This window comes from Myiozetetes cayanensis, unplaced genomic scaffold (assembly GCF_022539395.1).
Source record: "Myiozetetes cayanensis isolate MyiCay16 unplaced genomic scaffold, myiCay2020 scf2-11, whole genome shotgun sequence".
In the NCBI taxonomy this organism is placed as follows: Eukaryota; Metazoa; Chordata; class Aves; order Passeriformes; family Tyrannidae; genus Myiozetetes; species Myiozetetes cayanensis.
In genome coordinates, this window is record NW_026087411.1 from 68,368,193 (window position 1) to 68,395,633 (window position 27,441).

Here is a 27,441-nt window from a genome sequence, read left to right on the forward strand (position 1 = left end):
AGAGTGTAGAGGCAAAAGTGGAAGTCTAACCTAAAAGAAAGAACTAGACGACAAATCTTTTTTTTTTTTTCCTGTTCTTTATATAGTTCTTGCACCCATCATGTGATTGTCTCCAGTAGTCTGAATCACAGTTGCTTTAACATTCGGCATTGACACCGAGAGACCGAGGGCTGAAAGCAAAGGACGACTTTCCCGGCGAGGCACACCGTTTAAGGAATCACACCGGGTTTCCCCTACAGTAACTTATCTGCGGGGCTCACGCAGAAGCAGCCCGGTTTCCCACGAGAGAGAGAGCGGGCTGCGCGCAGGCATTTCCAGAGGGTTTTGAGCTTTTAAAGTGTCACTCCCCCAGAGAGGCTCTCCCACCGCTGCCGCCACGTTGTGCCGTGCATGCCTCTTCCACTTCCTGCTGCAGAGCCAGTTCTGCCGCTTACCTGGGAGAGGCAGGGAGGGTGTCGTAAAAAGAGGGAAAAAAAACCAAACCACCCGGCCGGCTGAGGAAGGAGAGCGGGGCACGCCCGGAGAGCGGCGGGGAGCGCAGGAGGCATCGCCGGCCCTCCCGCTTTCCTCGGTCAGCTCAGAGCGACCCTCCCTCGCCCGCAAGGTAAGAAGTGTCAGAGATGCCGCCTGTTCTCGGCCCCTGTTTGTAATTAGCTGCTGACCCACTTCTGGCTCCCGGTGGGGCTTTTTCCCCCCCTCAAATTGCTGTCTCCCTCGCTCTCTCCCTCTCTCTCCTGTAATGATAGCCCGAGTTTCACAGATGGTTACAACATGTTTCAGCCATTTCGCTGCAGTTTGTTTGGAGTTTTTGTTGGTTTTTTTTTCTTTTTTTTTTTTTTTTTTTTTTTTTAATCAGGCGGGGTTGGGGTAAACAGTGGGAACGGACACGCCTGGTGTCGAAATGTTGTCCTGCCTATTTACGTAGTTGCCTGGCAATGCCTGGCAGCCAGGCCTGATCCCGCTCCCGCCCTGCACGGCTCTGCAAGCTCAAGGTGATTTGTTGGCCGAGGGTTCTCCTCCCCTCCCTTCCCCTCCCTTCTCTCCTCTCTCCTCTCTGCTGCCTTGAGGCCGCATTGGATAGATCCGTGGACCTGGTGAGGGAGAGCTGACTTGGAAGGCATGGAGAAAACAGGATCACAGGCCCCTTTTGCATTGTCCTCCATAGCACTGGTATTGAAATAGTGGGAGCAAGGTGGTAGTATTTCTTTTTAATTAGGATAAAATCAGCCGTATAAAACCTGCTTTCATTTTACCCACAGCACACTCCTGGAAAAGCTGGCAGCTCACAGCTTGGACAGGGGCACTCTGTGCTGGGTTAGGAACTGGCTGGAGGGCCAGGCTCGAAGTGTGATGAACAGTGCTGCATCCAGTTGGTGGCCTAGGGATCAGTGTTGGGCCAAGCCCTGTTTAACATCTTTATTGATGATCTGTATGAGGGGATTGAGTCCACCATTAGCAAATTTGCAGATGACACTAAGCTGGGGGGGAGTGTTGATCAGCTGGAAGGTAGCAGGGCTCTGCAGAGGGACCTGGATAGACTGGAGAGTTGGGCTGATTCCAATGGGATGAGGTTCAACAAGGCCAAGTGCCGGGTCCTGCCCTTTGGCCACAACAACCCCTGCAGCGCTACAGGCTGGGCACAGAGTGGCTGGAGAGCAGCCAGGCAGAAAGGGATCTGGGAGTTTGGATCAACAGGAAGCTGAACATGAGCCAGCAGTGTGCCCAGGTGGCCAAGAAGGCCGATGGCATCCTGGCCTGGATCAGGAATAGCATGTCCACCAGGACCAGGGAAGGGATTCTTCCCCTTTACTCAGGGCTGGTGAGGCCACACCTGGAGTGCTCTGTCCAGTTCTGGGCCCCTCAGTTCAGGAAGGATATTGAGGTGCTGGAGCAGGTCCAGAGAAGAGCAGTGAGGATGGTGAAGGGACTCGAGCACAAATCCTATGAGGAGAGGCTGAGGGAGCTGCGGTTGTTTAGCCTGGGAAAGAGAAGGCTCAGGGGAGACCTCATCACTGTCTACAACTCCCTGACAGGAGGTTGTAGCCAGGTGGGGGTCAATCTCTCCTCCCAGGCAGCTATCAGTAAGACAAGAGGGCGTGGTCTTAAGCTCTGCCAGGAGGGGTTTAGGTTGGATATTAGGAAGAAATTCTTTTCAGAGGGAGTAATCAGGCACTGAAGTGGGCTGCCCAGGGAAGTGGTGGATTCTCCATCCCTGGAGGTTTTTAAGACGGAACTGAATGTGGCACTTAGTGCCATGGTCTAGTAACCACGGTGGTGTTGGATCAAGGGTTTGACCTGATGATCTCAGAGGTCCTTTCCAACCCAGCTGATTCTATGATTCTGTGATTCTATGATTCTATGATTGTTTCAGGATACAGGTTTTGTAGGGTTACAATTGACTGGGCAACAAGAACGGCACATCTGGGCGTACTGGTCCTTGACCACCACCACCCACCAGACCAGAAATTCCCATTTCCTGCAAGGCCTGGGTGGGTTCAAGGCCTGGACTGGCCACATCAGTGCCATCGCAGGCAGGCATCAATGCCCCATCGTGACCAGATGGGGCTGTGAGCCCCACAGCTGGTGACGCCAAAGATAGGGGTGCGAGGGGCGCAGGCAGCAGGGCTGGTGCTGGTGAGCATCTGCCAATGGAGCTGCTGCCTGCAATGCCTCTAATGCCTCTGAAGCTGTTTTTTGTTTTTTATGTTGTTCTTTTTTTTAACGGAGTTGGATTTTCTTTCTGTCTTTCTAAGGCAGGAAACAAGGCATGTGCAATTATGGTGCTCATGTCTGTCAGGGTCCCCCACCGCCAGCCATGGCTTTTGAAGTTTGGCAGAGGGTACACGTCTGAAAGATATACATTCTGCACGTTTCATGACAAGAAGTGAGTGAGGCTTTCCTCACACCAGCTGAGGGAGAAACGTCAGGCCTCCCAGGCTTCCCCGTGGCCTCCCACCGCCCACGCACCCCTCATCCCTCGCACTGCAGAACAGGGAGAGTGGCTGGGGATGAGAGAGACATCAGCCCCATGAAATACTGAAGGTTCTTCCTTATTAGGAACCAGAGTCCTCAGTGTGAGGCATGAAGCTATGGGAAAGCAGGCTGAGGACACTTATGGCTCTTGTGGTGATCCCCCCATCCCACCCCACTCAGCCAGCCCCAGGTTTTATGACAGGATTTTTAGATGTGCCAGGGCCATGGAATATCCCAGGTTGGGGTTTATTCAGTGCCTATGGGAGTTTTATCACTAGTGGGTGGGAAATAACCTCTGGAAAACAAGCACATTTTTAAGGATACCTAAGATCACTGCAAACATTTTCATATTTCACAAAGTTTAGAAAACTGACAGGAAATGCTGCTTATATCTGAGATGCCTGTTTGGATCCTGCTTGAGGGTGTCACCCTTCTAGTTTCTGACTGCTTATTGCCCAGCATTCCTATTACTTGTATATTGACATCTACACTAAAGAGACAAAAAATATCAGGTCTACTCTTCGCACCATGGATTGCCCAGTGAAACAACATTAGTACTGCAAAAGGGAATGTGATGTTTGCCATGCAGGGAGGATTTGAAGTATGTTCTCCTAGCACATGTAGACTTTCATGCCATGGCTGCAGAAAATACTTAGGAGCAACCGTATATATAGTCAGTGTGGAAGAGGAACATTGTTTTCATATTCTTTTGTCTACTTTTTCCAGAAGGTATACAAATAAACATTGCCTAAAAATCTGGTCTAGGAATGTGACACATTGCCTTAGTCTTTGCTGTGTAAGGTACCCAAGGGACAGGGTAAGTGTCTGTGATGACAGCAGCCAAAATTTTTCATGGTGAAGTGTGAAACTCTGGAGCTTGGATTTCTTTGGCAGTGTTTATTTAGGTTATAGACCCAAGACAGTTCCCACATTTGCTCTCTGATATTTTTTGAGGAAAGTTGTGCCTAGTGCTTCTGTAGAGAAAGCTGCACTTACAGCAAGTGTACTTACACACTTATGCTTACCTGACCCCACGGCAACAGGATTCAGTGCGATCTCAATGTGTGCATCTTTACAGCAGCTTGTAAATTCTGCATCCACTTACTCCCACCCTGCAGATGTATATCAGCAGCACCAGGGAGCTTAAGGGATTCAGCCAGAGTATGCAGGAATTATTTGGAAATCAAGAAATTTCTGTCTGTCCCCACCCTTTCTTCTCAGCTTTGCCTTAATCTCTACCCATGCCATTTCAGAAATACCTTGACTGGTGAATAAAAAACCCTGTCCTTGTGTGTTGTGCACCAAGGAAGGTGAGGTTTCTTTCTCATCCTAATATTTTCTAGTTTAATAAGGTAGACAAATGTAACTTTGATCAAAAGAGCAAAGGTATTTTCTCCCTTCCCAGAAGCAACAGGGAGCACTGCTGTGCTCATGTTGCAGAATCTCTCTTCTGTTTCTTCATTACAGAAGGTTTCTAATCAAAAGCAGATAGATGGTTTGTGTGTGTTTTGGGACAGCACATCCTGACAAGTCTTTGTGCTGGGAAACAGATTAAATACCTGATGGATTTTGCAATCATCTGCAAGAAAACAGCACAGATGAGCCCAAGCCCAATACCCTTCCTGGCCCCTGGTCAGCCCCTTGCCTCCACAGGACAATTTTTAGGGGAGTTTGGCCATTGCTTGGAATTTGGGTACTCAACTTATCTGCAGAAGAATTTGCTCCCCTTCATTTATGCTCTCCCTGCAGCTTCCCAGGAGCAGCCCTGGCCAGCAGCAGCAGGCTGTGAGCAGGAGGGCTGGGCGGCCTTTCCTGTCTTTCTGGCAGGAGCAGTGAAAGAACCTCTCTAGGTGTGGGGAGCCTCACAAGGGAGCTGGGATGAGCTTCCTCCCAGGAGCTTGAGTCACTGAACACCCACCCACAAAGGTTATGTGCTGAATTAATGCACAGAAATGGTGCAGAAATGGGTGTATGAGCAGAGGAAGGAAAAGAAGGGAAAAGGGTTATTTAAGGAGCTCTCCTGACAGTTTTTTGCAACAGTCCAGGTCTGGATACCCTGTCCCTTCAGGAAGGGCCTCTTCACTTCATTACAAGCAGAAATATATGCAATAGCTCCAACTTGTTATCAGTAATCTCCTGAATAGTCGTAGGTGCAGGGGGGATATTAAATTCTTTAAGCTTTCTGGCAATACCATGATCTGACTTGAAGCTACAGTGTCTTTAAAAATGAGATTGGACGCGACCTACTCTCTCCAGCAGCCTCTGTGCCAGAAAAGGGATCAGGCTACAGATTTCTGGGGGTATTTCAATATGCTGAAGCATTCCTCTACCCTAGCTCTTCAACACAGGAGACCTAAGTGAGTAATTTTTCTGTCCTATGCATAACTATATTTACAGGATAAGCTAACTAGAAAAGGTAAAGGAGACAAAATGAAACTCAGCAGCAGAAGGCAACCTAAAATACAGGGATAATGGGCTCAGTGTTGGGTCTTTTTCCAAAAGCCAAGGATCTTCAGCTGAGTAGAAACAACACCCTGAAGTACTGCCGTTGGAGGAGGGTGTTTTTGAATCATCTGTTACATTTCCAGCAATGTGGGGATTTCTCTTGGGAATTCCCATCCACATACCATTGCCAGCATTGCTCAAAAAGTGTTTAGCATGTCCTGGGGTTAATTTATCCTCAGGACTATCTCTCCAGACAGAGCTCTGCTGTTGAAACAGCTTCTCTCTCCAACCAGAGCTACTAAGGGAGGAGGAGGATGAAGTCACATTTCTTCCTTTTTCAGTGCCGAAGCCCTCACCCCTCTGGTGCCTCCTTCCTCGGCCCTGTGGGAGCAGGGGCTGTGCGTGGGTGTCAAAGCTCAGCTTTTGCTGCTCAGCTATCCTGCATCAGGGTCTAAGCAAAAACCTGTCTAAAAAAAATAGAAGTTTTTTGCAGGTAAAAAAACAAGTGATGGAATGTCTTTTCTGTCTGACTAAATTATTTCACTCATATATTTGAAGTAATTGTTTTTAGCTTATGTTACACAGGAAGGAAATAATGCTGTCATTTAAATATTAGGTTGATTTGGGAGATAAAGAGGCATTTATCCGTCCAGAGATTAAACTAATAGGAAAGACATTTTTAAACTATTGTGAAGAAAGACATTTTAAAAATTTGGTAGCTGATCATTTGCAATATAGTTTAATAAAGTCTTAATATTCCTTTTCCAAAAGGCAGAGTAAATACATTAAATAGCAAACTTGAAGAAAACAAGTTTGAATTTTCCCTACCCACGTTGTACTGTTCATTAGAATCATGTAGCCTGTGCATGATCTGTTTCACTGATAGCCAGATGTTAGCAATGCAACTAAAAAAATACCAAAAACTTTGGAGGTTGTAGCCTCCAAAGGAATTTAGTAACTTTTAAATCCCATCTGACACCCAATCCAAAACCCATTTACTTCACTGAGCTCTGGATTGAGTTCTCAGTCTCTCCACAGAAATCTGTTCTTCCTTTCATGGTGCTAAACTAAAGGCTATTGAATACAGAAGATCTGAATTCAAAGTATTTTCTAGCATTTTCATCCAGCTACTTCAGAGACCATCAAAGAAGCATTTTAGTGTACGAGGTATTGCAACTTTGTTTCTGAAAAGTCTCGTTTGCATGTTTGCTGAGGATTAAATCTAATGGGAGGGATGATCAGACAACGAACGTCTAGAATGGTAGAGCTGTACCCCAGTCCCCAGTCCACAGCTGAGCTTGTGCTTTATGAACAGCAGGGTGAACTTTGCACAAGTTTACTGGAGATGGTCAGAGGGTAAATAAGAGTTTGCAATGTGATTTGTGCCGCTGGAGTGCATGACATTCGTTATACAGCCAAATGGACAGAGATAGCCACACGTTGAAGCATGTCTGAGCAGGCACTTCAGGGCCAGATGATCCAAGGGTCAGGTTTACAGAGCTGTTGCGATGAGCAGAAGACAGATGGTTTTGTAGGGTGTTTGACACCTGAACTTCACAGGTGCTTCTCTAAGCCTGTCAGGGGACCACTTAGCAGGTTTACAGCTTGATTCTTGTAAATCTGACTTTGTGCTGTGAGTCACCACCAGAAGGACAGTCGTCATTTAAACTGCCATCTGACCAAAGGTCCCAGGCAAAGGGCATTTTGCCGCCTCTGCAGAACATAGCACAAGTCCCTGTGTCATGGTCCTGTGCTGCTGCTGAGAGTTCGAGGTTTTCCCTTTCCCATCACATTGGTTGTGACTGTCAGAGAACCGTGACTCAGCGGGCTGGGTGAGTGTTTGTGATTGGCATAGAGGAAAAGGGATGCAAAGCATAGGGAGAAATATGTGATGGTGGTGAGGTGACCATCAGGGTTTAAAGCCTGGTTGCTGGTATGGGAAGGAGCTGGTTTGGCACCAGACACAGCGCTCTCATGCAGGGGCTGCAGCAGCGTGTGTGCTGTGTTGGTGCAACTAATAGCTGCTCCGAGGGTTTGCCGACATGGGAAAATTTACCAGCATAATTATCCCACTGTAGTTATCCCAGGATAATTCTCCCTGTGGACATGCTTAATATAACATAGTATGTATGAATATATGGTAAATCTTCTGCAGGGATGGGTTTTAAGTTACATAGAGGAGCAGTATTTACATTGTAGCCCAGCACTAAAGCACAGTTTTTCTCCTACTTTCCAGAAAATGTTACACCCAGAATTTTCTATGTCAGAGGTACTTTGAGGGGGAAGTCGTGTCATTTGATCTGATCAGCATGAATGTAAAGCCTCGCTCTTGCCCTGTAACACAGGGCACAACATTCGCTTTTACAGAACTGTTGTGAGAGTCAGGGTAAAGGCTGCGACACTGCCTTGTACCTCTCTGTGATCCTGTTCTACTGTTTTTTATACTGTGGTCATTTAGATGTGTTCTTCATTCAACCCTTCTGTGACTGAAGTCATTGCTTGAGTGCTTAGTCCGCTCTCTTCTGATATCTCTCCTACTTGGGATTTTAGCTTCTTCAGTGTGGTAGAAGGTAAACGGCTGGGGAAATGATGACCACTGGGCTTGTTTCTCTATACTCCATGGTAAGAGATAAAATTTGCTGGCAGGAAGCTAATCTGCACTCTGTAAGAGGATGAAGATGGGTGCGCTTCCTGAAGCCCGCTCAGCATTTACCAATCATCGACCACTGCTGCTGTCGTTCTGAGTGAGGGTGAAGCAGCAGCGTCTATCGTCAGGCATCACTTGTCTGGACTAAATTTACTGACAGCACTCCCAAATGGAAGTGATAACTTTGATTTGGGCCTGTGTTTGGGCCCAGGTCAATTCTGAAGGAAGGGGTAAAAAGTTCCAAGCAGTAACTAAATCTCTCTAAATTGTCCTTTAATTTTCAATAATTTACAGTAACAAGAGTCATGTGATAATAGGCTGGATGAAGTGATATGATAAAATAAGCAGCCACACCTGGAAACAAGCTTTGGAGTTGAAATTACTCAGCTAGGTGTGTGGTGAAGTTTAGATCTGAAGCATCAGCATGAAGCTATTATTAGAAGGTCAGGAGTAAAATAATTGCAAGTGATTGGATTCCCTGGATTATGCCTAAACCAAACTGCCAGACCTAAGTAGTCTGCTCTATTGTCAGGTGCAGAAATTATCTCTGAGAGACAGTCCATCTGCTTTTGCCCACCTCCAGTCTCAGCAGGAACAGTAAGTTCCAGAAATCCCATAAAAACAACTGATTTGCACAACACGGTTTCCAGAACTTTAACTGGTATTTCTTTTTCAGACAGAAATATTTTAGGATTATTGTCCATGTGAAACTGTACCATGTTCACAAGAGTCGTTTCTCTTGTTTTCCAGCTTGCTGAAAAATCCTGGCCTTGCAGTAAGGTGGCTGACTCGCTTCTGGTTCAACTACAAAACTTGGAAATGGCCTCTGTGTCAGGTTAGTCTAAATTATAACTCTGTACTAGCCACCTTTCAGCTAACCCTCTACTTTCTTGTTTTGCCAAAAGTCAGCCAGACCTTTCTTTCTGTTTTCTGCCATCCTTTTAAAAAACATTAAAATATAAAGAATATAAAGAATACATACTGCTCTTCAGTATCCCAGCTCACAGTCACTGAATGATGACTGAGGATAGGCATTTTGACTGTATGGCTCTCCATCTACAGTGTTTCTTCTCTCAATGTTTCAGGGACTTTTGTGGGACGAAGCATACCAGTCGAAGTGGATGAATCCATACCATGGTCCCAGTTACCTGAACACATCTTGGAAAAGGCTTTGCACCCTTCTGGAGAGGATATGGAGGACGAGGAGGCCCAGAGACCATGTGTTTCTCAAACACCTCAGCCTGCAACCAATCCATCATGCCTTTGCAGAGCATCAGCACATCATCAGTCAGCACCGTCCATTGGGCCGGACAGCAGCTTGTGGTCAGAATATACTGATCCCAATGGAGATGGACACTTCTGTTCCTCCAGTGAATCAATAGCAGGAGTATTTCCCTCCAGGAGGCATCTTACAGCTATGGACAAACCAGGCATGCAGCCAAGATCACAGCTTTCAGCTGACACCAGGCACAAATGCAGTAAATCAGAGCAGATCTTGTCTGATGTTCCCGAGGACTCACTGGAGGAGAGCAGCCAAGGGAGTTCACAGTCACAGCAACCCTCAGGAAACAGACACCCAGCAGAGCTGGGGACTGTGGACACAGGGTACAACTCCCAGTCACAAGACGTAATGGGCATCAGGCACTTGGAGCCCCCCTTACCGCTGGTGTCTGTACTGAACCCCCAGGACCTCCCAGGACCACTGATCTCCAGAGAGTTTATCGGACCTGAGCATCAGCAGTGTCCTCTGTGCCAGCACTTGCCCCGTCCCAATGCCCCCTCGCAAGCCCCCGGCTGCTTTGGGCACCGCTGCCCGGCAGAGCAGCACCCCCAAGGCCCATGTGAGTAGCACCGCTCGCCCTGTGGGAGGTTCTCCGGGTGTATCACAGCCATCGCTCACCGGGGCGGTGTTTCCCAGTGCAGCATGCAATTATTAACCTCTTTAAGCATCTATTTGCAGTCCTTTTTATAACTTCAAGGGTTTGAGTTATGCAGCTGGGCTCTCTGGTGCAAAACCTCTGAGACAGATAAAAAGTTAAAGAGGTCACAGTTACTCATAAATGCAGGCTAATGATTTTGCCTAGAAACTAGCCTTTGCTGGTCACGCTGATCATACAAAGCCTCTCCCTGCTGTTATTTCGTATTCTAGTCATTTCCTTCCTCCTTGCATCAGTCATTCGGCAGCCTCGTATACCGACTCAATTCCTGTTGTTTTCATAGATTTGCTTGCTCCCACTTGGATCCCCAAAGTTGAGAATTTCCTGCCAGGATCAGGATGGGAGGTTACCCTCAGTCTCTGTAAATAGTATCCTCCAGCCCTGTGACCAAACTCACCCATGTGCTTTATTTCTATGTGAAAAGAGCATGGCATCCATCATCCTCGTTTTTTTTCCGTTGTCAGCTGAAATGAAAGCTCATTACTTAAAATGGAGCCCCCTCAGCTTCTGGTGATTGTATCACTGAACGCTGATGTGACTCCATCAGTATGGGTGTTTTGGCTCTTGGAGACTACGACGCAGTTTACAACCTGCTATTAATTAGTATTCCTTTTCAGTCTCTGAGATTTTTATCTGTTATGAAGTGAGCTTTGAACATTCAACAGCAATATAATTGTTTTCATACAATTTATATTACATTAGACTCCTGAGACCCTGACCTGTTTTGGGCTGGCTTAGTAATAAAAAGCCTTTGTAGGCCTGTTCTGATAACCCTTTATTATTTTTTTTTAACCTTCTGTTGCCTCCACAGCTGTTTAAAGAGTTTTGTCATTCCAGCAATGTGCTGTAATTAGGTATATGAAAGAGAGAGGGTTTCAGAAACTCAGTTTCCAGCTCTAATTTTGGAACTTCGTAAAGGGGAAGGGGCTACGGATGGACTTTCAATGACACTTACAGCTTAACATTTGGAAAATGTCCTCTGCTTTTCTTTTCATACCTTCTCCTTTCAGTTCAGCTTTCAGCAGACAAAGAGTTGGTTGCACAACACCCCTCACTATTTACCTCAATTTACCTCTTCCACAAGCGGACATCCTGAGAAGTAGGACATTTAACTGAATGAGGACATTTTGTTTGAAAGCAGGAACTCTGAAAGGCTTTCTTTAGAAAAATCACTACCATTTTAACCATATCCAGAGGGCAAAAAGAGTAAAATAAACTCAGATGGCTGGAGCAGATTTGGTCAGGACCAAGAAGCTGGCAACTGTATTCCTGTTTCTCACATGCCTGGTACAGCATAAATCACCTCCTGACAGCTCCTTGCGTTTCAGATAATTGTTGGGCAGTGGCAACCCACAACAAAGCTCTGCAGTTTGTGTGTTGCAACATGCCTCCCCTGGGGAATAGCAGTTGTGCCGGGAAGCTCTGAACTGGCTCTGGGCACCTGCTATTTGAGATTCAAAAGCAAAACTGCTTCTGAAGTCAAAGAAATTCTCGCAACAATGCTACGTGCCCGGGGACGATTATTTCAGGTATCTCTATATGAGAGGTGTGTCGGTGTATGGGGACACATTCTCCTGGCCACACTGTGCTTTGAATGGCAGTGGCTTCATCCATTAAAATAATGTGGATCAGACAGATCCAAAGGACGCCAGTGAAACATTGGCCTTAAAACCTCTAAACCAAACTGAGTCTCCCAGATCCCTGCCATCTCCCCTAGAGCTGGTCATGAGGAATCCATAAGAAAAACATATTGATTCGTAATATTATTCTCCCAGCCCCTTTCACCCTGCTCTGTTGCAAACAGTTGAGAGGGGAAGTGGGAAAAATCTAAAACAATCTCAACAAACGCAATGTTGCCGACTCACAATTTCATCAGGAAAGTCTTTGTAATTGTAGGGTTGGTTGTTTGGGTTTTTTTAAAGTATTTGCCTCTGGAATTGGACTATTTAATCAAAGCTTTGTTTTCTTTCTTTCTCTTCCCCTTAAAAAAAAATAGTCCTCACTACTGCTAGAGAAAGGAAAGCATGACCCCAGAAAACCTAAAAGGAATTTAAAAAAACAGTTTTGGGGGCAAGAGCATTTGAGTGCTGCAGCTTTCAGAACCAGCTCATAACACTATAATCATGCAGTGCTAATAATCCCTGCCAGGCTGGACTTTGATCTGCACACAGCAGCTTGAAGGTGCATGGAGCTGTTGCCTAATGAAAACTGCAAGCAGAAAGACTGGGGGGAAAAAAATTACTTTTCCCCATTTGAGAAGCAAACAGCTTGCATTGCTTTCTCTTTCAGTTTATGCCAGCAGTTCCATGTATATTAGTTATTGAACTGCATTATGTGCTTGTGCCCAGTAACAGTAAGGGAATTTTCAGAATTACTTGAACAAAATCGTCACTTTGGGCTTCCCTTGCAGCCTCCTAGATGGCAAGGGGAGCAGCAGCAAGGCCTTAAAAAGTCACTTTCACAGAAAATTCACACAGGGTGAAGTAACAAACTAAGAGATTATTTTTTCTCTTTTCATTTACAATAATCACGGTCTGTTTAGCCTTAGTGTTGCAAACTGATTTGTTCCAGGATTTTGCATCTGCTTTGATGAGAACTTTGAGATGATTCATTTTCACAAGTTATTGCCAAAAAGAAATTAAAAAAACCCAAACAAACAATCCCTACTGAAGAACACTGAGGCATGGTAAGTGCAGGGACAAAGCAGCCTGGAATGTTTTACTGTCAGCTGTCCCAACAGCCCAACCCAGAGCGGGGAGCTGAACCATGCCAGGTTCAGATGTGAATGGGAAATAGAAAGCTTCAGACTGTAAAATATTCCTTCATCTGGCTTCTTCCAGAGCGAAATACCTGCAAATGCCTCCAAACTGCTCAGTTTCCTGAGACATGAAGGAGGACATGCCTGGAAAGGAATAAACACAAACTGAGGCAAAAATGTGTTGGCTGAAATGATAGTGGCTGCCTTTATTTTCTCACCCTCCCAGATGGCAGAGCTCCTTTCCAGCATTTTGCACAGACATCGCAACCACTTCCTCCTGTTCCCGGACCTTGCATGAGAGTTATCCGCCCAGCCCAGCAAGTCATCCCAAATTACTCAAACCTTCGTGCTCCCAAGGGCACCGGAGACCGACCACCACCCCAGAGGACATGCTCCTCCCCTGGTCCTCCTCGATTCCCGTAAGTATGCCTGGGGGGGTTGGGGGCTGGGGAAGCTGGAAGCTCCAACCAGTAATTGTGAATTCTTGTACTGTGAGTGTGCCCAGGCTGCAGGGGATGTGAGATGCTGGGTGGTTTTCTTTATTTGCTATTTTACACCCAATGGGGGCCTGACCTTACCTTAAAGAACTTCAAAGCCAGATACCTGATATGTTGTTATAGCACACCCTGAAATGCACACTTTAAGGAAGATAAATGCTTGAAGGTTAAAGGGATGAAGGGTTGAAAAATATCTCAGTTGAAACCTTAGAGCTCTCCTGCTCAAGGGCAAAGGTCAATTTGGTGGCTCACTGTGGTCTTCAGCTTTGTGCTGTACCAGCCTGGGACAACTCAGTCATTGGCTTCCAGTGATTTCCTTCTTATCTCTTCTGTGGTGCAGAGAAAAAGGGAGAAAACCTCATCAATTGCTGATATATCTCTACACTGCAGTTTGCAGCCTTTTCTATGATTTTTCATGTAGTAGTCTAACACTACACATCTGGCACTTTTCATCCAGGGGTTTTTGACTGGTTTTCAAATATTAATTTACCAGGCCTTATATCCTTATACGTACATCATTAGCAGAGGGGAAACCTATCCATGCAGGATCTTTTACCTCCAGGCTCTGTTACCTAAAAACAAATCAAAGCTTCAAGTATTGAGGATATCTGAAACCTGACCATTTTTATTTAAGTGCCACAGTACTTTTAGTGGTGTTAAACTTACAGGCATCCGTGCCTGAAAATGTCCACTTATGAGACATGATTTGGCAGGAAACTGGGAGAATAGGCAGATCAAAGGAGGGCAGATGACTGAAATATTGCTCTGCTCTGGCCTATGAGAAGTGGCTGTGACAGAAAAGTGACAGCAAGCTAAGGCAATACCTGCAGCAGAGACAATTGCACTGAAGAGTTTGTATGGAAATGTAAAAATGTTGGAGAATAGTGGGTGTCCTTTGCAGTAGTAAAATTTAAAAACAGACTTATCATTTTTGGCACATTTTTTAGATAAGGTGAAGTTTTGGGATGATCTGTAAATTAACCTCAGGATATTTTTTTTGTGGCCATTGTTGAGGTGTGTGTTGCTTTTATCTGCTAAAAGAGATCCAGAATATGCGGGGTCTGTCCTGTGGCTGTGTGACTGGTGTTTGCAGGCTGATTCCCAGAAGAGCAGTTATATGTTGGTAATATTTGCCTATAGAGTATTTTGTAACAGAAAACATCTGCACTGAAATGAATAAACCAGATCTTAATGTGACAACAGAAAACATGCTGTGACCAGCCTGTCATCATTCATTTAAGGAAGGCTAAGAAAAAAAGAGAGTGGTCTTGACTGACTGAACATCACAGCTCTGTGGGGAAAAGCTCTCAGAGAAACCTAACACTCATCCAACAGATTCAACCCAGCAGATTCTCAGCACACCTCACATAAAAATCTCTATAGATTTCCCTTCCCATTAACTTAAACTGTGAAGCCAAAGTGTCACAAGACAGGAACTGCTAAGCTTCCTGAAGTCATACTTTTCTATCTGTTTGCTGCAATGAAGTTGTTAGGCAAGGTTATTGCAGGTCTGGATCACCAGTCCCTGCTGTGAGAAAGCCTCATTTGGGTCTGTGATTCCTGGTCATGAAATTAACTTTGTATCCTTTAGCAAAACTTTGTGTTTGTCCAGAACTGGACACCTTCCAGAGCCAGAGGTGGAGTGCCTTTGTAGCCCCATTTTTCCAAATTCCCACCTTGCTCTGTGCCTCCTGTGCTGCGCAGGATATTGTGAGAGCATGTGAGGTGCCATGAAGCACCCCTTAGATAATGTGAAGAGATTTCCCAAGGGCCACCCTGCTCCCATATATGCATAACAACATCGACACGGCATTATTTCTCGCTCAGAAATGGCCTTTGCTTCTGCTAATTGCAAGCTGAACAGCTTTCAGCTATGATGTGACTTACTTCCCGTGATTGATGTCGCTTCTGCAATAAACTGCTTCTTGTGGTAGACTGTCGCCAAAGTATCCATTCAAAAGATGCTGTAATAACTTAGTAGCTATGCTGAGTCAAGCATCTCTACAAGAACTTTTCCTAGCTAATATGCAGATAAAGTTCTTAATGTGTTATTAAAAGAATTAAAAAATTCTGAATTTTGCCTGAAAAGAAGTATTTTTAAAACCCCCGCTTGCTTTTCTTTGTAGAAACCAGCTATACAACCAGCTACCTAATGGACAGATGCCACCCAAGGCATGTGGCCCGGATGAAGCATGCGGTTGTCCCTCTGACAATTTTCCATCTCCAGCTGCTGTCCCAAGACCTCTCAGTAACCCTGCAGCCAAGGGAACTCTGAGAACCAGCAATTTGCCGGAGGAGTTGCGTAAGTGGTTGGTTAGCAAATTTGTTCTGTGCAAGATTTTACAGCGCAGACTAACAGTTTTAGGTGGGAAAGCTCCAGAAGAGGGAAAGGGGGAGTAGATGGCAGGGGGAATGACACTGACACAAAGACAACAAGAAAAGAGGGAGTGTCATCACATCTGTAGGGTGTGAGTGTCTGTGTTCTGTGGGATGGAGTTATCCCCTTGAATCCTGAAAATGTAATTGTCATTAATTGCTTGTTATTTTGTTTACAAAAAGTAAATACTGTTTAAATTATTTTCATGACTCCTTGCTAAACAGGATGTCCCTCTGAGGGGGGCTGAAGCTTACAGTAAAAGCCTAATAACAAACAAAGTCCTAGGGATAAAGCATTTCTGTCTGTCCCAAATGAGACAAATATGTTGAACACTGACCTCAGTTTCTCCCTGACCCAGTGAGTGGAGAAGACTTTGGGTCAGGAACCCGTGCTGAGAGCAGCACAGACTCTGGCTGAGGTGCTTCTATTGCCACCAGCCCCACAAACACATTTATCTCCAACTCTTACAAAGAAGTGAGGTTTCAGAAAAATGAGTTCCTTCTTAATGCCAAGGTGGCTAGTAGGTGAGATGTACCATTGCTAAGAACCCTCCACATCTCTCCTGAGGTTTTGCTTCTTCCTTTTGTCTTCATTTTGCACATACCTTTCTACTCCAAAGAGTTCCATCTCTCTGGCCTTTAGGAGTGCGTTACAACACTGGGTGCCACTCTTGGATAGACCCTACTTTATCAGGTAGATGGAGGAATTACTGGATAAAATAGTGTCATTTGTGGCACATGCTCAGCTGGGTTAGATAAGCCAGCTGGTTTACCCTGATGCAAATCCATGATTCTTCAGTTAGTATGGAAAGCCCTTCCACAAGGGCAAGGACAGCTGAAGGCATTGTTGTCACCAGCCACGCATCCTGCCTGCAGAGGGGGGTTAATGCTGCTCCAAGGTGAGGCAGTGTGGCATAAGGGCCTCTCCAGCTCCATATCAGATCTGTGGGGTCTGGGGGAAAGCTGTGCTGGTTGCAGCCAGTGCAGGCAGCAGGAGCTCTGGGTGAGAGCCCAGCCTCACTTCTGCCAAAGGGCTGGGGAAAAGCAGTTCTGGCCACAGGGCAGAGTGAGCAGCAGAGTGATGTTACCCTCTGCAGCTTGCCAGCAGCAAGGCAGTAGGACCTCCAATGTACAGTGAGGTTCTGTACGGGGGGCCGATTTCAACACCGAGGCACTGCACTATCCCACATGCATTTTGTAAATACTACAAAGAAACCAAAGTGGGCAGACTCTGCAGTTCTAGAACTGCAGGAAAAGGAGGGCTGTGACAATCTCACCCTCTGAGTGGTGTATTTAAATATGTTTCATATTCATATGGACTCTCTCTCTCCCAGGGAAGGTCTTTATAACCTATTCGGTGGACACAGCAGTGGAGGTTATGAAATTTGTGAACTTCCTGTCTGTAAATGGATTTCAAACTGCTGTAAGTATTCCTTCTGGAGAAAATTAAATTCAACCAGGGAAGAAAAGAAACATTTTTTAAAAAGCAGAGGCTATCCATTTAAATGTTTTTCTGTTTATCATCACATTCTGTAGGTTAAAGAAGATACAAACAGAATGAACTAACCTTGGCTTTCCAAGCTTTAACTTAAATTATTTGCCTTTTTGTTGATTCATACTTTGACTGACTTTTAGGCTTTGAAATGTGCTTTAAAAATGACCCTGGAAAATTTCATTTAGTGCCACCAGATACCAGATGGGCAATTGTATGCGGTTTTGTGAGCTGTTCCATTAAGATTGTCTCATATTTGATCTCTAATATCAATATTAAAAAGGTCAATTTTCATGTTCCTCCCACCCCAGCTTTTTTTATGTGATGCTATTACATTGTTAGTTCTTCAGATGTGAATACTTTTCTGCTAAAAAATTATCTAAAAGCAGTGTATTTCACACAGCATAATGAAATGGCCCATCTCATGGTTTCATTTGCTTTGTTATACTTTTAAAAGGGATTCTAAAAATCATTGGCCTGAAAAGGTCTGTGTCCCGCTGTCTAATCCCATAAGCCATTCAAATTTTTCCTGAACTTCTCATGAGTTTGCTTCATCATAGCAGCTCTCTCTAAGGGATCCATCCACAGAGGCTCTAGGATTCGGTGTTCATCGAAATCTTGATTCATATTTTCTTATTTCAGGAATATATGGTATCTGACCCCTCAACCTTCACTCTTTGGCTCCAATTCAGGAAACCATTTAAGCAAGTGGCTATCATTAAACTGAATGAGACTTGGTGGGGGGCTTTGCACACGCTTATTTATTTTCATGAATCAAAGATTTATTTTTTTCCAGAGGCTGCAATTATACTTCTCTCCAGCAGTTCTGTGCTATGACCAATTCATAAGAAAGCTTTGGGCACCATAAAGTTACAGAGTAGAAGGCTCATTAATAGCACCTTTGCTGGATGGGCAACTCATGGACCCTGCTGCAGAATAATAAACATAGCAAAATGGCCCCAAAGCAAAGAAACAAATACGCTTTCTATGTACAAAAAGGGAAAATGAAAGACTTGAGAGCAGAACATGACTCATCTATCAAAACTTGGAGAAGTTAATACTTCCTCCATTGGTCACAGTCACTGATTTCTGGTTTCTGCGTTTACTGAGTGTGCAGAGAAGCAAGCAGTGTTGGTCATATTCAATCTGTGAAGTCCTCCACTGCTCTGCTGTCACTGAACTCTGGGTTACTGCATTCAGTATCAGTGACCTGGCTGAGTTCCTCCACACACCCTCAATATTTAGTTCAAAACGAAGCTAAAACTTCACTCTCGGTATACCCTTGCAGCCAGAAGATAGTGGGCGATTGCAGCTATACAGATAGAGAAAGTGGGCAGCCATCCATGCTCATGAGATGTTTAGAGTAGCAAAAAAGCCACTTTGCGAACATCACATATCTAATGTTCACCAGCACTGGTTTTTTCTTGTTCCATTGAGTAAAATAATGCCTGGGAGTTGGGAGCTGTGAGGGCAGGGCAGCCAAGGGGCCGACTGAGCAGGAGCCCAGCAGTGTGCCTACAGCAGCCCCTCCGTGCCTGACTGGTGCCTGTCCAGCTTGACTCTGAACTGCAGGGAAAGGGGAGAAGTTGTGCATGTACACATTTCTTTCCTAAGGGAATCTGGCATGCACATTAGAAACTAGAAAAAAGAGTAGGTGCCATATCAGTGCCATCAAATGGGGAGGAAAGGCGAGAGGATGTTCACCACGGACTTTCATTCTCTTGCAGATTGATATCTTTGAGGACACGGTACGAGGTATTGACATCATTAAGTGGATGGAGCGCTACCTAGGTGATGTATGTAAGGGCAATTTAACCTTGTTCATAGCAGAGGTGACCTGAGGAAAATGGTTGATTATAGCAACAGGGACAGAATCAAAATGCAAGACCCCTATTATCATCTTCCCTGCCCCTACAGAAATAGCAGAGGCCTTGCAGAGAGAGCGTAGGCAAATCTCTCTCAATTCTGTATCTTATGGTCCCAAAGCTCTTTCTTTAAGAAATGAAGTGCTAATCCTGGCACTCTTGCCAAATTCCAATGCTGGCTGTTACATTCAGCCTGAAGCTGCCATTGGACAAGTTGTTCCTCCATCTCTTTTTTAAATAGTGGGGTTTAGCTATGCGTGGTTAAAGTGATATCTGTATTTCATCCCAGGCTGCATAGCTGTGGCTAATGTTCATCCTCTCACCTGTAGCTTTTAAATTGCTATCTAAAACACTGAAGAGTTCTTCTGGGTAAACCATCCTATATGTACACCGGAAATTAGTATTCTGTTGGTTGATAGATTTGCTCGCATTACTTGGTATCTATCTAAGCAGTAAAACATAGATTTATCTTGCTGCCAGTGCAGTTCCCTGCAGTAGCAACTTCCTCTGAAGTTCAATTGAGCAGTGAGTGCACATCTTCTTTAGGATTAAACCAAGTGGTCACATTAAACCAGCACAGCTGGACACAAACTGGTGATTCTGTCGCTTGACACATGTCATCATGGAGTGAATTCCTTGGATTCACACCTTGCTGAGTAGCCACCAAGCCTCTGAGCAGATTTTTGTGGTTTGGGAACAGCATGGCAAAGTGGTGGGCTCTCCCTGGTCTGAGCAAGGAACCTTAAGCATTTGAGACAGGACTACACAGGTTTCCTGAAGATATCCATCAGGACACCTTAGCTGATGTTCTCAAGACCTGGCACAACTGCATGCAGAGCCAGCCTGGGGCCTCTGCCATGGAAATGCAGCCATGCCTTTTGGAGTTTCATCAGGACAAATTAGGCTTGGGCTCACCGTGCGTAATGGAGGTACTAAAACTAGAAGACAGCATGAATTTGCTTTTGCCAAAAACATCATTATCACTTAAAATACAAGCTGGCTGATCTCCTTTAGGACTCCAGCACAGTCAATACAAGAGGCAAGTATGTGCAGAGAACAATTCCCTGCCTCCACATGAGGATCTTTCTCTGACTGGCCACCCCAGAAATGTTTGTTTTCCTCCATTTACTGTAGAGGCACTTTTTAACTTCAAAACCCTTACACATGTGAGGAGGAAAGGACTGCTTGGACACAAGCAGGGCAATATATGCAACTGGGAATGTCTCTTTCAAACCCTCCACATCTGTAAATGCTTACATGCATGTCAGGCACAAGCAAAAGTAATTCTGGAGTATGTTAAGTCGGTGTAAAGGATAATGGCTCCTTACCGTATTTGACCCTGTGGTGGGGCAAATTCTCTTGATATAGCACAGAAGGAAGGAGTTAATTAGGTGCCAGGCTGACTGTGAGCCACAGTCTTGGAAGCCTTACACAGCCTGATGTGGCAGGGATGAAAGACAGGCCCTAGGTAAACACAAGTAGGAAGCTTTCATCTGCCAAGCCTCTCCACTGGCCTGCCATTAAGGAGGAGAGATGTTTCCCAGATATGAAGGATGGCCCCTCCATGGAAACCTGAGCTCCAGTCGGGGGCTGGGATTAAAGAGGTCACAGGCAGGATCCAGGCTGTCCTAGCAAGGTGGAGGAGCGTTGCTTTCAGCCAGTTGTGGTGAGGTGGGACAGAGCTGCTAGCTACCCCTAAACCTGCCCAGGCCATCCACAACAGCCCACCTCTGCACACTCCACCACTAAGATCAGCAAGAGAAGATGTCATTTCTGCTGCCGAGAGCCCTCAGGGTAGCTTCCATAGGCCATTGCCTTTAGTGGCTTTTTGTATACAAAGCCATAGATGGCTAAATAGATGCACTTATACATAAGCTGTTGGAAAACATTTAGGTCTGAATTTTAAGATAAAACTTTTCTGTGTATGCACATAGACACTCTACACTGATAAAAAGTAGCTTCATATTGTAGGGATTCCAAGTGTAAACTGGTAGCTGCTAATATATCTCTTGACATTTAGATTTTCTGTATTATGAGATCTCGAGAAATAATGAGGAGAACGAGTGTATGAATTCTCCTGTATTTCCTGCCAGAATGAATGAGATCCTCTCACGTTTGCCAAGAACACAAAGATCACTTAAAACACAAACTGGCAGATTTCCGATCTGCTTCTACCAAACACGCTGCGTTTCCCAATTTCATAAAAGTGCTTTTCTCCCTAACAGAAGACGGTGATGATAATCATAGCAATCAGTCCAAAATACAAACAGGATGTGGAAGGGGCTGAATCCCAGCTGGACAGGGATGAACACGGCTTACATACTAAATACATCCACAGGATGGTAAGCAAGGACATGCATTTGCTGTTTTACAAAGACTCTGTCTCTTCTCAAAAGACAAATCTGTCTCCAAATGGCAGGTTCTTTGCTTTGTTTTCCCTAATCCCCGTAGTTAAACACCCCTCTTTGGAATTCATTAATCCTTCCTCTCATCAGCTCCGTATGCTCATTAACATCTGCTAAGAGGTTCAAGGGAGAAAAATCCTATTAAACATGCTCATCTTATTTCTCCATATTCTTTATTGTTACAGGGTTTTTTCCCTCCTTCACCTTCTTGAGCCTTTGTATAGCCCTGAGAACAATCTTATCTAACAGTGCCTGACCTTCCTCCCTATAAACCAGCCTCTGTTCCTCAGCCATCCTGGAACTGAGGTCTTTTTTCAGACATCAAGGCTGAAAGGAAAGGTGGAATTGCAAAGCAAAGGCCAGAGGTGCAAGGGGAGGGGCTCCTGGGGGGTGACAGAGGACCAGACACCCATCTCCACAGCCCGTCACAGGATGGACGTTCAGCCCAGAAGATGCCACAGAGCCGTGAAACTGATCCTTTCTCCCTCGGTTTGCAGTGTGCTGCCTTTCTCACCCTATAACCCATCTGGTTCCATAGTTTGGTCCTGCAGTCAAACTTCTCAGAAGTTGTCACCAACAGATGAGCTCTCAGCAGTATTTTGCTGTCCTTTATCACCCCTGGGATGCCTGTGTCCAGGGCCATGGGGAACAGGCTGGGTCCTAGCTAGGACACAGACCTGGCCTCTGGCTGAAGTCTTTCACCCTGTTGGAGACTGAACAGGGGCCTTAGTCAAGTCACAGCTTCATCAGTTAGAGATGGATTTCATGGGATTGCAACTGCAGCTAAACCCATAATTATTTCATACCACAAAACTAAATGCTCAAGAAAGGCTGACAGATCTTTCCTATTTCTGTAGTAATGAAGAATCAGATTAATTGGCCAAAACAGAGTCCACCAGCAATAGACCAAATCACTTAACAGAAGAGCAGTTTAAGTAAGCAACAGGTGTTTATACACATAGGGTTCAGATGCATGCAAAGAAAAATTATCATGGCTTTACAATAAAACTGGCAATTTTTTCTGTTCTAGATGCAGATCGAGTTTATACAGCAAGGAAGTATGAACTTCAGATTCATCCCTGTGCTTTTTCCAAATGCCAGAAAGGTAAAATACGTGCATGCTTATAAACTTGTTGCATGATTAAGTACTTATTATTTTGATCACAATGCACCAGGTGAAATCTTAAAAACTAAAACACTCCATCTCTTGGTTCTCAATATCCCACTAGTAATATTCCAAAGCTCCATTTTACATTAAAAGTTTATAGTTTTACGTACATACAAATAAAAACTATTTCATCCACCGTATAAATCAGCACATAAATGTATTTCTGATGATGAATGTTCAATAAAACTCAAATTGCCTTTAGCACTGAAAGAATTTAAATGGAGAGAGACAATCTATCCAGGAAGCCTGCTTTTTATATTAACCCTTTTATAATTTTGTCCAGATGTAATGCCGATGAGTGAGATGGGCAAGATTTATGACTGATGTGAAGTGAGGATCTGGAAGAGAGTGTGTTGAGAATATAAAAATAAAGAGTATAATAAATATTAAAGTACTAGGCTGTTCTTGAACTTGGATGGGCCCATCAAAGGCAAAATATAAGGTTTTTTAGGACTCGCAATTTCATCTGCCCTCCTTACTTGTTTTGAAGATCCATTTGAGAGTAAGAAATAAGTAATGCAGCAGATTCTACCTCAGTCTGAGAGAATCTCTTGAATTTTTACAAGGCCAGAAAACTTAAATGACTTCAGTTATAGCTGAGAAATAGCATTCTTCCCCAATCTCATGCATTGTATTCATGTTCACTTTTCCTAACTAAATGCTGTGTGCACTGTTGGGTAGCTGTCATGTTACCCCTAGGTAGGTATGGCTGCATTTTGGAAAAGTATGGAAAAATTCTTTATATTTCCATGTGTGACCAGATTTTGGAACATGAGTCAAAATTTAAACAATATTATCAGTGATTATAGGTCTGTGAAGCCCCACTGCACTTCCGGATTTTAGTGTAATAAAATTATTTAGGCACCAATTTAAGCTCGGAAATTTGAAAATACATCCCTGGGTTTGTAAAATATGTGAAGTCCTTTGGAATGAACGGTACCTCTGGTATTTCATGTAATTCAGATCCCTTCCTGAATGGTCTCAGTCTGGTACTTACCTTCAGTGTGAAAAGCCGGGAGACAGCACCAGTGGGAATTGTGCAGATCAAAGGCAGGGAAACGGTCAGCATTTTCAGTCAGTCTTTGCAGCTTGATTGGGGGCAAAGGGCAGGATAGCTCCTAACCTTGGGGCTACTTGAGTGCCCACCACATGAACAGACCCTACACCCTGGTTGCAGAGAGAAGCGTCCCAGGAGGCACTGTAGCTGCCTTTGGGCTTTGAGACAGAACAATAAGTTATGTTAATTTTGGCTGAACATTATTTATTGGAAGACTGTTTAGCATATAGCAGTGATTCTGTCAGACAGAGATCTATAAGGAATTTCCAGGGTTGGTTTATCCAGCTGCCTCTATCAAAGCAACAGGCTCCAGGCATCCTTCCTGCCTATCCTCTGTTGTCCACGTCAGTTTTTTGAGAGATGCCTCTCTCATTACATTATGCAGATCAGCATTTTCTACTGCTGTTAAATTTTGCTCTCTTTCTCCACATATTTCTTTGCTACATCACCTACCTTCATCCAGCTAGTTAATGATAATGTAACTGAGGACATCATGGGTGGAAGGAGAGCACCAGAGCCTGAACAAGCTGCAGTAATTAAGGTGGAAATGGGATTTCCACCTTCCCATCATACACTGCTAAAGGAGGCATGGGTCTTGCTGGTTCAAGGTTTGCATTGCAGCAATCCACAAAAATGTGTCTTCATCCGACCACCTGATGACCAGAGCATTAAGCCATGATTGCCCCATGCTGGAGGCTCCCTCTGGCAGAGTGGAAGCAGCTGGAGGGGTGAGATGAGCAGGGTTGGTGCCAGGAAAGCCAGGAGATCTCAAACCACGCTCTGCTGTCATAGCCCTAAACAGTCCTGCCTTCTGCACTAATACACTCTGCCCTCTTCCTACCAGTTTGATCCCCAGAGTTACAAATACTCTCTCTATGGCATAGAGAGAATTTCCTCTCAGCTTACAGATACACAGCCAAGGTTAAAAAAATTTAAAGGACAGTAAACGATTTTCCCATTACTCCCACCTGTAATGACAGGTGACATACGGCAAGGAAAAGCCCCTTTTTCACTCTCCCTGCTCCCCTGGATAAAAATAGCAGCTGTAGTTACCCCTTTACCCCTACACACCTCCCTCAAGTTAAAATTACTGATTCATGTGCAGGTGCTTTTTGCACTGGCTTCATTATCGAGGATATTAAACAAAACTGCACGAGCAGTTCTGGAAGTAAGGTGCGGTGTCTGTCTCTGGATGTACAGTGCCTCTCTCATTATATCCTCACTTACTGGTTTCTTACCTACTACATATTTCCCACACTAATTTCCCTCTTAACTAATGATTTCCCATATGGACCTACATCAAATGCTTTTCTGAAGTCCAGACCAACTATGTCTAATGCATTTCCTTCCTTGAAAAAATGTAGTTTCTTATCAAAGACAGAGAGAGGGCTCTTTGGTAAACGCTTGCTGTTTTGCACTGCATTTCCTTCTATAGCTCTTAACAAGATTTAGTAAAGAAACAAATTTCATGTAACAGTGGTATGCACATGCATGCAAACATAGTCATCTTTTGTTCTCCCAGTAACATTTGAATCTCTTGGCCGATTCCAAGCAGCTTTGCCAAAAGAGTACAGTTCACAAAGACTAAAATCCATTCCTATGCAAGAAAACCCTATCAGGTGGAGGCAAGAAATCTTATTTGTGCTCCTAACAAAGGGAATGCTGTGGGATCTTGCCTCACACTGAGGTGTCCACGTAGTTTAAAACCTGCACTTTAGGGAGAGCACTGACCAAAGCCCATACTTTCTTGAACTCTGGAGGAAGAGGAAGGTCAGGCTTGATAGATACCTCTGCCACTCATGCAGCTGCTTGTTCAGAGGCCTAGGTGAGTTCAGACTAATGGGTGTGTAAGTGCCTGTGTGACTTACCACCTCCTTCCTATACATAAATGCTATAGATCTAACAAAGTGGTTGGAACAATTAACACAAACCACTCCCTGAGCAGGGAAAGCGATGCAGCTTCATTCCTACAGCTGTACAGGCCAAGGAAAAGACAGCCAATTTGAAAAGCACGATGCTTGGGAATGAAAGATTTGGACTGCAGCTAGATTGTTTGCTGGCAGGCAGGACATGTGCTGCCCATGCCAGGGCATCCCCTGGCGAGGTGCCACAGATGTGGTTCACACCAGCAGCTATTTGCTCTGTCCTCTCGGAGCCAGCTCCACTGCCTTAACAGGGACTGGGCCCCTCCTAACGGGAGCCACCTTGGAAAAACACTGCCTTGCTAAATGAGAGGTCCAGGGAGCAAGTGCTGGATGTCCTGGATGCTCATGTTGCTTACCTGCTCTCTCACTTTGGCTGTGTTCTGGTGTCTCCAACTTCAGCTCTCCAAAAGAAATCTACATCTCATGGTGACCATGAGCTGCTTTTGGTCAAGGATCAGTCCCTCTGTTAATTAGTAGTATCATAATAGCCCTTCACCCCTAAACATTCAGGGTGTCCATATGGAAACCTCCCAAGGCTGTGGAAACACGCAAACATGAAGTCTGAGCTGGTTTCTCTCCATAAGCCTGCTATCGCTCTCCAGGGCCATGGTGGTCCCAGTTTCATTATGTTAATGGGCATTAGCCAACCCCTATGAAAGACTGCACCTTTCCCAGGATGCAAGAAGTGGTGGAGGTTTGACCCTGCTAATCTGGAGATGTATTAGTCTCTCCTCAAACTCAGCATTGGCCTCAACCTCCTGCTTGGGAGGTGGTCAGAGCACACCATGCTTGGTGAAGGAAGGTGCAAGGGGAGGGCGAGAGGGCTACCAAGATAAGAAATGACTCCATGGTGTCCCACTCTTTCCCTATTGATTCTCATTCCAAGGTTGAACATGTTGTGTGGATCCTACAGCTGCTGTGGAGCAGCTACTAAGGTGGCAGCCTTTCCCTGCATAGGACACTGAAATGTCTCCCTTCTCTTCTCAATGTTTATTTTCACAAGCCTTTCAGTGCCTGTCACTGAGATCAGACTTCGTTTGAAATGTGGTGAAATTAGCCAACATGATGGCAGAAGAGAAAGAGAGACAGGCAAGCTGTGAGATCACACAAAGTTCATTTATTTAGGAACCCAAATACAACTCTGAAGCCAAATTAAAATTTCTTGTTGTTACATAAAGTGCCTAGAACAGACAAAATGAAATCTTGCTTGGCAGGGTCTGACAGAATCTGCAAGGTTCTGGTACAGATTCAGGAGGATTTACAGGATTTAGTGTTTATTTTCCTTGTTTTTTCAGGAACACGTGCCTACCTGGCTGCAGAACACCCACATTTATAACTGGCCAAAGAATAAGAAGAACATCCTTTTGCGGTTACTGCGGGAGGAGGAGTACGTTGCTCCTCCAATAGGCCCTTTACCAACACTCCAGGTTGTGCCGTTATGAACATTATAACTTTAAGTGCATGTCGAGTGGTTGCTAAAGGGTTGTTCCTGGCAGGGAGCCAACGCTCTTCCAGATGGCTCTTTTTGATGACAGAAGACACTCTTTCTGCTAAAGGAATTGGTTGTCTTGGGTTACGCAGGCTCAGCTTGTTCTCTACCATGTTAAACAACTATTTCCAAAGCTGATGGGGCAGAACTCTTTTCTCTAGAATTTTAAATAAGCTGCAAATGGAAAGAATGCCCAGTTTTATTTTAACATCTGTTTTTAACATATTCCTTTATTAGTCATAATAGCAAACAAATACCAGAAATTGTGTTCCAATAAGAGTAAAATAAAAATTACATTCTCCTTTTTGCTCAGGGTTTCTTTAAAGATATTCCTGCCTTGTATAGCACTATCAAACCATTAATTTGTATATACACTATTAAATATTTGCCTTTTGTAAGGCACCTTA

General features: G+C 44.7%; 1 protein-coding gene across 1 annotated transcript; it reads left to right on the forward strand.

The window, feature by feature from the left end:
- The first annotated feature begins 92 nt into the window (after positions 1-92).
- TRAF3IP2 (TRAF3 interacting protein 2) lies at positions 93-27,441 on the forward strand. Its single transcript, XM_050315864.1, is given in 11 exon segments — positions 93-474; positions 476-604; positions 8,816-8,900; positions 9,151-9,906; positions 12,987-13,179; positions 15,384-15,559; positions 16,968-17,056; positions 18,853-18,921; positions 21,216-21,332; positions 22,426-22,500; positions 26,841-27,441. Coding segments are annotated over 11 exon segments (1,920 nt in total). The 5' UTR covers positions 93-390; the 3' UTR covers positions 26,988-27,441.